The sequence below is a fragment of the Choloepus didactylus genome, assembly GCF_015220235.1.
Source record: "Choloepus didactylus isolate mChoDid1 chromosome 13 unlocalized genomic scaffold, mChoDid1.pri SUPER_13_unloc1, whole genome shotgun sequence".
NCBI classification, from domain to species: Eukaryota; Metazoa; Chordata; class Mammalia; order Pilosa; family Megalonychidae; genus Choloepus; species Choloepus didactylus.
This window is the reverse complement of record NW_023637588.1, coordinates 1,559,909-1,572,070: the sequence shown is the minus strand read 5'-3', so window position 1 is coordinate 1,572,070 and position 12,162 is coordinate 1,559,909. Positions and strand designations below refer to the sequence as shown.

Here is a 12,162-nt window from a genome sequence, read left to right as displayed (position 1 = left end):
TCATTATCTTTGATGCAATCTTGATTGGGCAGATGTATTAGTGTTGATTAGATTGTAATTCTATGATTTAGTGTTTCCATGGAGAATGTAACCAACCAACTGTACGTAATAACCCTGATTAGATAATTTCCATAGAGGTGTGGCCCTGCCCATTCAGCATGGGCCTTGATTAGTGGAGAAGCTAAGGGAGGACAAACACCCCAAGAGCAACTAAGAGTGACATTTTGAAAGCAGAACTCTGGAGCAGCCACCAGTCACTAACAGCTAACAGAGGTTTTATGGATGCCAATAGCCTTTCTCCAGTGAAGGTACCCTTTGTTGATGATTTACCTTGGACATGTTATAGCCTTAAGACTAAATTTTTAACTGAATAAATCCTATTTATAAAAGTGAATCCTTTTCTGGCAGCATTAGCAAACCAGAACAACAGAATAACATGAAGGGAAACAGGTAGCTAAATATTAATCATAAGAAAATAAACCAAGAAGAGGGGCTTCAGTTCCATAAGGGTCAGAAACAAAAATGTTTTAATATTGTAGCTCAAAAACATAATGGCCTTGCAATATGAAAATTGTCACCATGGGAACAGGGATGGGGATATGCAGCCTGTCAATTAAGGAGAGCTTACTGAGTAGAAAATTCCTTGGCCTGTGGAGTGCAGTGCCCATTTGGATGAGTTGAATCAGTATATTCCTATCAGCTCAACTGAAAGAGGATGGTGACATCAAGAAAGTGATATTAGCTATCAGAGGGAAATATTCTGTTAGAAATTAAAATTAAATGGAGATTTCAAACATTATTCAAATTTAAAGCTGAGAGTATTATAGGCAATTTCATAATTTGTGGACCTCAAACCGATATTATAAATAGTCCAAATTTACAGACAGAATAAATTATTACTACATAGTACTAAATGTAGAGAAAAAGGGGTTGGTACTATTATAAAAGTACTTTATTGGGGAGCATTTAGGTCAGTTTTCATATTTGCATTTCTCATTAAAATCAAAATAAAACAAAAGGAATAACTCAAAAGAAAAAAAACAATCAAGGTTATTTAAATGAAAGTTCTTCGTACAAGTTTGATCACCTGATAAATCTGTGGATTGCCTATGCTCAAACCACAAATCACTACCTATACAGAGAGCTCAGCAAGTTACAATTTTCATTCGCATTCAATAATTTCCATGGTAGACATGCTTATGCTTATCATTCTCTTCATCATAAAACAATTGTAATGATGTTATTATGACCCGATACAGAGATATTCCCAGGTCTGATACTTTTTCTCTAGAGAAAAACAAAATTATGAATGGCAAAAGAAGAGTAGATGTTATCTGTAGAACTAACATGTTTAAGACAGGAAAACAGAATGGTTACATGTGTAAAAGTTAAGGTAAGTATCATTGTATAAGCATTAATTGCCAGGTACACATTGGCACATAAATGTAAGAAGACAGATGTATATATTTGTTCATAAGTCTACTTCATTTTTCTTGGAATTTTTGATGAAAATATGTTAATTTAACTTAAGATTCACTGTGTAGGTAAACTAAGGGATTTTTTAAATTATTCCATTACAAGTTTACCATTTATGCACACCAATATTAATAGTAGCATTATTCACAATTGCCATGTGTCCTTTAATGGACAAATGCCTCAACAAAATTTGGTATATATTAAAAATGGAATAAAATGTAATGTAATTCTCAAACATGCTGCAACATGGATAAACATTGAAGGCATCATGCTTAGTGAAATAAGCCAAAGACAAAAGTACAAATATTGTATGTTGTCACAGTAATGAAATAATTAGAATATGCAAAATCATATAGTTAGAAACTAGAATACAGTTTACAGTGGCCAAGTTTGAGGTAGGGAAAAGTTTGGTAATGGAGGGTGATGGTGGTTGCCCATGCTGAATGTAACAAAGGCCACTAAATTGGATACTTGAATGTGTTTAAAATGAGAAATTTTGTCATATATTTTTAAAAGAGTATTATAAAATCCATAGAACTGTACAATACAATGAACCATAAATTAATTGCTGAACTATAGATCATAATATAATTATAATAAAATTGTTTCATCAGTGGTAACAAAGTGACCACATTAATGTAACATTTTAATAATAGGGAAAATTTTTGTGGGGGTGGTATATAAGCCCTCTGTAATTTGTGCATTAATTTTCTATAAACCCACAGATGTTTAATAATAAAAAAATCTAAAAATAGGAAATTCCAAAATTACTATCTAATGATAAAATTTTAGTTTCAAGTGACAATCAGAAACTTGGAAAAACTTGTGCCCTCCACGTGAACTTTACAGCTGCCCAATACTTAAAGTTGTGTCTTATAGGTATTCTGGTGATTTTATTAAATGTCATTTATTGTGGTATTGTACAATAAAATTTGTCATATTTGCAAGATCTAAATTACTCTGTGAACCAATATATTCCAGATGAACACTTCTTAATGTTACACAATCATGCATGAGTAGAATCCATTCAAATTGCTCATAGATAATGGATTTTAATCTAATAGAAGGAAAAGAGTTCATGAATAAGGTTTCAGATTACATATTGGAGCTATTACTTAAGAAATCACTACTTGTTGAGTTTAAGTGTACAACATTAGCATTAAAGAATATGAACAATTATGTAAAGTGATAGTGAAATACCTCTTCATTTCTCAAATCATGTATCTGTGTAAGGTCATATCTACTTCACAGTCTTCAATCAAATCAAGCTATTGCAATGGAATGAATGAAGTAAATATGAGGATTCGGCTATCTCCCAGAAAGTAATGACTAAATACATTTACAAAAGGATAATATACTTTCTCTTTTCACAATAATTTCATTTTCTTTTCAGAATATAACATATATCTGAAATGCATTATTATAAAATATAAGGAATGTACAGGTTTTAATAAATTGAATAATCATTCACCTTTATGTTTTATTTTCTAATATGGTAATTTTCAGAAAGTATAACATGCAAAATTATAGTTATTTAGTGTTTTCAATAGTTATTTGGAGGGTAAACTCTTCCTGAAACTGAAAAAAAATGATAAAAGATGTATTATGGAAAGTCTATTAAACTATATTCTCCAATAATTCAAGGACTCTCAAATAGTATATTTTTTGTTTTGAAATCAATGGTATAGCTGCTAGAGCAAATAAACAAATTTAGCAAATAGTGGCATACAAGATTAATGCACATAAGTCAGTAATGTTTCTATATGGTAGAAATGAAAAAACTGAAGAGAAACTCAAGAAAAAGATACATTTTTAATAGCAACTAAAAAAAAAAAACAAGTACCTAGGAATAAACATAATCAAAGGTGTGAAAGACCTTTACAAATAAAACTACATAACTCTACTAAAAGATGAAAAATCTTAAAAGATGGAAAAAACTTCCATGTTCATGGATAGGAAAAGTAAATGTCAATAAGTTGTAAATTTTCCACAAACTCATCTACAGATTCAATACAATCCCAATCAAAACTCCAACAACCTAATTTGCAGACTTGGAAAAGCTAGTAATGAAATTTATTTGGAAAAGGAAGATGCTTTGAATGGCTAAAGACACATCAGAAAAGAAAATGAAGTGGGAGGACTTACACTCCCTGATGTTGAAGTTTATTATAAAGCCACAGTTGTCAAAACAGCATGGTACTGGCACAAAGATAGACATATTGATCAATGGAATTGAATTGAGAATTCAGACACCGACCCCCAGATCTATGGCTGACTGATATTTGATAAGACCCCCAAAGCCACTGAACTGGGACATGAGTCTTGTCAACAAATGGGGCTGAGAGAGTTGGATATACATATCTGAAAGAATGAAAGAGAACCCTTACGTCCCACGCTACACAAAACTTAACTCAAAGTGGATCAAAGATCTCAATACAAAGGACAGTACCATAAAACTCCTAGAAGATAATGTAGGGAAACATCTTAAAGACCTTGTATTAGGTGGCCACTTCCTAGAATTTACACCCAAAGCACAAGCAACAATAGAAAAAAATAGATAAATTGGAACTCCTCAAGCTTAGAAGTTTCTGTACCTCAAAGGAATTTGTCAAAAAGGTAAACAGGCATCCAACTCTATGGGAAAAAATTTTGCAAACCATGTATCTGACAAAACACTGATATCTTGCATATATAAAGAAATCCTACAACTCAATGACAATAGTACAGACAACCCAATTATAAAATGGGCAAAAGATATGAAAGGACAGTTCTCTGAAGAGGAAATACAAATGGCAAAGAAACACATGAAAAAATGTTCAGCTTCACTAGCTACGAGAAACATGCAAATTAAGACCACAATGAGATACCATCTCAAACCAAATAGAATGGCTGCCATTAAATAAACAGGAAACTAAACGGATGTGGAGAAATTGGAACCCTTATTCATTGTTGGTGGGACATTGTTTCTTATTCATTGTTTCTGGAAGTCAATCTGGCAGTTCCATAGAAAACTAGATATAGACTTACTCTTTGATCCAGTGATTGTACTTCTTAGTATATACCCAGAAGGTCTGAAAGCAGTGACATGAACAGATATTGACATGACACTGTCCACAGCAGCATTATTCACAATTGCCAAGAGATGGAAACAATCCAAATGTCCTTCAACAGATGAGTGGATAAATAAAATGTGGTATATGCCCATGATGGAATACTACATGGCAGTAAGAAAGAATGTCATGAAACATATGACAACATAGGTGAACTTTGAAGACATAATGCTGAGTGAAATAAGACAGGCACAAAAAAAGAAATATTATATGCTATCACTAATGTTAACATTGAAAAATTTAAAACAAATGGTTTATAATGTATAATGTAGGGTAACTAGTGATAGAGAGCAATTTAGGGAGGGGGAATGATAACCCAATAAGAACAGATAAGCTATCATGGGTAAATTTAGCATTCTGGGAATGCCCAGGAATGACTATGGCCTGTTAATTTCTTATGGGTATAGTAGGAACAAGTTCACAGAAATGTTGCTATATTAGGTTTCTTTCTTGGGGTAGAGTAGGAACTGTAGGAAGTAAAGTAGTTTTCTTAGGTTAGCTGTCTTTTTCTTATTCCCTTGTTATGATATGTTTGAAATGTTTTTTTTTATCGTATTTTTTAAGTTTTTTTATACAGTTGATTTGCAAAAAGAGTTAATTGAAAAACAATGAAAAAATATACAGAGCCCCCTTGAGGAGCTGGTGGAGAATGTAAGGGTATTGGGCTTCCCCACTTCAATGGTTGCTGAAGTGCTCACAGATATACAGGACTGGTGGTTTGATGGGTTGAGCCCTCTACCACAGGACTTGCCCTTGGGAAGACTGTTGCTGCACAGGAGATGGTAGGCCTCCCAATAATGTTGCCTGAGGGCCTCCCCATGAATACCCCTTTGTTGCTCAGATGTGGCCCTCTCACTCTAGCTAAGCCAACTTGGAAGCTGAAATCACTGCCCTCCCCCCTACATGGGATCAGACACCCAGGGGAGTGAATCTCCCTGGCAGCATGGAATATGACTCCCAGAGAGGAATGTAGACCCAGCATCATGGGATGGAGAACATCTTCTTGACCAAAAGGGGGATGTGAAAGGAAATGAAATAAGCTTCAGTGGCAGAGAGATAACAAAAGTAGCTGAGAGGTCATTCTGGTGGGCACTCTTATGCACAATATAGGCAAACCATTTTAGGTTCTAGTGAATTGAAGTAGCTAGCAGTAAATACCTGAAACTATGAAACTACAACCCAGAACCCATGAATCTTGAAGACAATTGTATAAAAATGTAGCTTAAGAGGGGTGACAATGTGACTGGGAAAGCCATATGGACCACACTCCCCTTTGTCTAGTTTATGGATGGACGAGTAGAAAAATGGGGGAAGGGAAAAAACAGAAAAAGGCACCAAGTGTTCTTTTTTAATTTAATTGCTCTTTTTCACTTTAAATTTTATCTTTGTTATTTTTGTGTGTGTGGTAATAAAGGTGTCAGGGATTGACTTTGGTGATGAGTGCACAAATATGTAACGGTACTGTGAACAATCAAATGTACACTCTGTTTTGTATGACTGCATGGTATGTGAATATATCTCAATAAAATGAATCAAAAAAAGAAAAAAGTAAAATACATTATTACCATAAGATATAAGGAATGTATAGGTTTTAATAAATCAAATAATCATTCATCCTTATATGTTTTATTTTTTAATATGCCAATTTTCAGAAGATATAAGATGCAAAATTATAGTTATTTAATGTTTTCATTAGTTATTTGGAGGGTAAATGCTTACTGAAACCAAAAAAAAATAAAAATGAGAAAAGATGTATTATGGAAATTCTGTTAAATTATATTCTGCAATATTTCAAGGAATCTCAAATAATATACTTTTTTTAATATGATATTTGTTTTATTGCTTGCATATGAATTGCACAAAGAACTTTTACATTTCAAAAAACCTTACTTCGTTACATTCATTACATATATCATCATGAATAAGAAAAATTAGTTTCGTTTTCAGATGAGAAGAGAAGAAACATTTTGGGGAGAGAGAAATTAACTGCTTGTAAAATGTACTACTATTCTAGAAGAAAATGAATTCAGAAATATTAAGGAAATAATTACATATATTTGTGTATATTCAGATAAACTCCAGTGAAAATCAAATTCTATTTAAGCAGTCACAGACAACACAAATATGGGAGGAAAATTTAAATGTGAACTATTCAAGGTTGAGAAAAAAGTGAATGATATATAATAAATTCTATACTGATCAGGTGAAGTTACAGTGTCAGCTGCAATATGGTGAGTAAATCCTCCACTGGTGACTACACCATCACATTGAAACAAAGTCTTGCTCATCCACATTTAATGAGCAGTCCAGGGTGGTTGGTGTCCTTGTATAAATTTAAGTGACTAGAATCTTTTTCATTGTTCAAGGAATGAGGGCACTTTGATTTAAATATTCAAAAATTTTCACATATTCTTGTTCTATTTCCTTACTATTTTCTGTTTCTAATAAATGTGCCCAATAATCATAAACACAAGGTGATAACATCCTATTCTTCACTGCAATTTTTCAAACAAAAACAAAAGCAAAAATGGAATTGCTTTAAGCTATAGTTTGTGATACGTATATTGTTTTATGTAAAAAGAAATCTGATCGGAAAAGATAGCAGAATTATAAAAAGGAGATTTTATAAAAGTGTCTGAAGAGAATTTTATGATTTTCAAAGAAAGTTGTTATTTCTTATCATGTCATGGAATTCACTAAAATGTACATAATTTTAAGAAACCACTATGGGTCTGTCAATGCATATGTAAATGTGCATGAAATCTGTGTAGTTTAAAGCAATAGAAGCTTAAACTGACAATCCTTAGCACACTTGATTGCTAAAACTACAGGCACTCTTTTCAAGTGTAATATAACTAATCCTAAACAGAGCTACATACAAGTTATGGTTCAAATCTTACAAATTAAAAGTCTATTGGGGAATTTTTTACTACAAGCGTACAAAACAATGCACAATGTAAAAATGCATTTTAATGTGTTCTTAATTGAAATGTACAGACTCCTCACAGGTGAACTAGTAGGTGTTTAAATGTCTCTTTTTTTCTATACTAAATATATATCTCATTTAATTAATGGAGCCACAACAAAATACTACTATAATTTCAAAGCATAGCCTATAAACTAATACATCTTAAGACGTAAAAAATATTGCACAGTTCGGTACTCCTAGAGTAAGCTCGAAGCCTCTCAAGTAGAATAGTGAAACTCTCGGCAGGAGACACAGTATTACAACTGGATGCCTCAAGTATGGCGATTTTTAGGATCGTATTCTAGGAATACTATTCAATAGATATCTTCTTACTGTAAACAAGTTGAGGAATGCCAGTCATGTCATTATAGTAAACAAATAGATGCCTATCACAACTCATCTAAAGCATGGGGACAAAAAGCCACAGAATAGTTTTGCAGCCACATGATTAGTAATATATTGTATGTATTTGCTTTTGCAGACCAAAAACAAAAGCAATTCTATTTCCAAGCAGTTGTGTAGATGCTGAAGAAATACAGTGGTCACTTCATACATTTTTAACCCTTGGAAGGCTTAATTTTTTTTAAAAAATTACATGTCTTTGGGAAGTTTAAAATATACTGTTTAACAGTGGACCAATACATGTTCAACCTTAAAAACAACAGGAATCCCAAAAGAAATTAACATGGCAGAAATCTATCTTCAAAAGTAGTCTAAATAATATACAGTTCTAAAATTTCTAATATGGTATGCCGAGCATTTGGTTAAAGATAAGTTTCATCACTATTTCCAATATGTATGTTAATATGCATCAAGTAAACCCTGAAAACTCAGCTTGGCCTTAATTTTTAGGCTTTAAAACACTATGCTGAGGTCTTCACGAGCCATTCAGTACACACACAGATCTGGAAACTTCATCTCATAAACCGGGACAGACTGGTATTGGGCATGCCCAGAAGTAATGGCCAGTGTTCCTGACGGACTTGGAGGAGGACGTATGGTGAGTTCCAAAATCTGAGCAAGTCTATCATGAAGCAAATTTGCCTTGGATTCACACTGTGCTGCTATTTCTTCGAAAGGTGCTTTCTGGAATTTCTCTATCACAAGATGCCTCTTTTCTTTCTCCTGTTCTTCCATTCCACTGGTGTCAATTGCTTTCTTCAGTGCTTCAAAGGTGATTTCCTCAGTGTTACTAACCACATCATCAGAAGGAACATTGCTGGGTAAAATATCCACCTGAATGGACACAGTGTCCACAATACTCTTTCTTCTAGAAAGCCGATCTTCATCTGTTTCTTGTGGCACATATGGTACCGACAATCTCTCCACACTGTATCCACTTCCACCTAATGACTCTGCAATCTTGTTGGTCAGAAAGTACAAACTTTTGTCATGCTTCTCTAAAGACCTTGGAAGCATGCACTTATCTCTGAAAATATGCTCTGGTAGAAAATAAGGGGCTTCCATAGTTCGAATTTCAATAATCTTGCTAACATGCTGGCAAAACGCAGGGACAGCTATCATCTGACTTACAAAGTTGAGGTATGCTGCAACCAGTGCCATGATTCCACAGCGATGGAACATCGGCAAATTATCCTCATTGATAATTGCACTGTCCTGTAAAGCAATGGCTAATCGAATGAGATCAATAACCACTTCTTCATTGGCCAGTTCAATAGTTATTAGAGCAAGAGAAGTATAAAGTAGCTCATAGTTTTTCTGAACATTGTCTTCCTCTTTACAGCCCAAATATATGTGCCTGTATAGTTGTTGCCCATTCTTTTTCATGAAACTTGTGTCTTGTCTACAAATTTTTTCTCTTTTAATCTTTAGGTCAGCTACATCTGGTATTACTCTGATCCCGTGAAGTTTTGCCCTGTTGTCATGGCGATCCATAAGATTATGCATTACTTCCAAAACTAACTGTCTCAGTTCATAGTCTTCCATGAGAGAGGGTGATAACAAAGGATCCAGAAAAGACCCAGGTAGTGCAGTAACAATTGTTTTTGCTTTGTATCCAGAGGTCACCATGAGTAAAGATCTCAGTAACATTATCTGAATTTGCCTGGTTCCCAAATCCCCTAGTTGACTGATATCCAAATTATGGGTGGTTGTTCCAAAAACAGGTACTTTCCCCATAATGAACATCATGATTTCTGACCTCTGATAATCTGGTAGGTCACTTCCAAAAAATCCTATTGTTTCGATAATAGCATTCTGCACAATCTTCTCATCATTGACTTTGGAACTTGTGTTCAAGTTGGCACTGCCTACAGATCCTCCCTGTAAATCATTAGCTTCAAATTCAACACTGAGACACAGATGCTTCAGTAGGGTGTTGAAAACTTCCAGCACTGTGGGGCCTATGGAACCCTTAGCAGCAATGGCGACAGCCTCTAACAGAACCTGAATAATACCTGCTCGAACTCGTGGAGAATCTTTTTTATGTGCATCAAGGTGTCCTCGAATCTCCTGGATCACATGGTGAGAATACTGAGCCTGAATGGAATACATTATAATTTTAAAGCAGTGAACTGCAAATTCATTGGGATCCCATAGTTTATGATGATCTAGGAGTGCAAAAACTGGTCTAACAGCATTATTCATATTCCCAAAAGTTGTTCGGTCCAGCAGTTCTCTAAAACAGTTTTCAGCCAGCACAGAAGGATTCTCTTCTTTCTCAGCTGTGGAAGGAGAAGAAGGAGGGCCTATTCGACTGTCGACCTCTTCTATCTTTTGCATGTTAAACAGAAGAGATGGAACAATCTTATCCATATGCTGGGGTTCCCAAATGGTAGCCCGAAGTTCGTTATTAACTGTTTTGCGAACCACACCTTGAATACCCCTGATTCCAGCAATTTGGATTAGAATTTGTTCCAAGACTTGAAGCTTTGGTTCCCCTGATTCCAGCAGCTTTGCTACCACATGAAGAAAGCTTTCTACAAATGGTTTGATGCTTTGAGAATGACAAGCCATAAGAAGTTGGTCCAATGCCTCCACAGCAATTAAAACATACCAGATCGATGTCTGACAACATCCCTGCTCAACCTTTCTGCCAGGTAAGAACCAATTCGATCCAGTTTTTCTGGCTGATACTGCATAAAATGTCAATTTCTCCATTTCAGCTTTAACAAGGCCATCTTTGGGGTCTTCAGGAAAAATGTTGTCCACCAGGCGTTTGTAACGAGGACGCAAAGCAGAAAAGCAGCAGCACACTCAGGTAGGCATGGTGACCCCGAGCCGCGCTCGCCGCCGCGGAGGCTCAGCAGGGCCGCGCAGAGTGCGCAGACCGCACCATGCCCAGCCGGCATCGGGCCGCGAAGGCCGGGACCAGGCCAAGGGCGAAGGGCGGAGGGAGCGAAGGCGGACCCCGCGGCTCACGCAACGATGCCCGCGACAGCCGCCTCAAATAATATACTTTTTGTTTATTTGAAATCTAACAGGCACTATTCACTATAATTGCATATTATAAATGAAGATCTCTTCAAAGCACTTTTGATTAGAATCCAACACTGTGCTACAATCCTTTTTACTTGCTTTCATTTTATAATCTATTCAAAATATACCCCAATTGTTCTGTATTTTAGTAGCTATTGGACTTTTTGGGTTTATTGTTGTTTTTGGTAATTTTAAACAATACATACTTTTCCTTATGCTGTAATGTTATTACAGTCATTTAGAAAAATTACTTTTATTAAGATTTGCACAATATTATGGGCATATTATGATGTAAATAAATTGTATTTATAATATTACATAAAAATTGAAATGTTTCTTATTACATCTCTTTTGTTAACCCAAAACTCAATACTCATTTTACTGAAAATAAGCTCAATTAGGAATTTTACTGGTTTCAAAATATAACTGAAGCATCGTTACCAGTCAGAAAAGGTTTGAAAACTGATCTCTCTGGAGGGTGAGTTCCCTAATCCTCCAGGTATCCTGGGAGGGATGACCCATAGATATGCTTCATAAAGAAAAACCATGTGTACAAAGAATAGAGATACAGAATTGTTAGTATTATTAAGGCTAAATGAAAATCTCCCTTAGACAGGACTCCATGAATTTACTTGAGTAAAAAATAAGACAGTATCATGGATTTTCTAAAGTCTCTATAATTGCACAAAGGAAATACTCCTGTGACAGAAGAAAAATATGATTCATCATTTATCAGGAGTATTTGTTTAACTTATTTTGTTTCTTTTTAATGGCTGAGGAAAAATTGACTGAAATATCTGTAATATATCTCAAGATGTTTAGCATAATTTACCATTGCTCCATATTATAAATTGGTACCCATAGAGTCTGAATATTCTGGATAGACTATAGGTGATGGGTTTTAAAATATAGTATCTGATGAAACATATGTAATTCAGAGAATATAATTCAAATATGGAAAATATTATGCTACAGAAATTACCAAGAAGTTGAAGTAGCACAAGAACTAAGGCTGAAATATTACTAGTACTTGAATAAAAGGATTGTTAAGAAATTCAGAGGCATAGCAAAACATTTACAAGAAATCAATCAGTGTCAGCAAAAATAGCATCAGTAAAGATAGCCAGAGATGTTTTAACTGTTGCCCCATTTTTTTATATGTATTTGCTG

At 34.7% G+C, this 12,162-nt stretch overlaps 1 protein-coding gene across 1 annotated transcript; it reads right to left on the bottom strand.

Annotated features, from left to right (window-relative positions):
- Positions 1-8,216: 8,216 nt before the first annotated feature.
- Positions 8,217-10,880, bottom strand: LOC119524798 (protein EFR3 homolog A-like). The gene is given in 4 exon segments (XM_037823439.1): positions 8,217-10,571; positions 10,574-10,644; positions 10,646-10,802; positions 10,805-10,880. Coding segments are annotated over 4 exon segments (2,418 nt in total). The 5' UTR covers positions 10,866-10,880; the 3' UTR covers positions 8,217-8,442.
- Between the last annotated feature and the right edge of the window lie 1,282 nt (positions 10,881-12,162).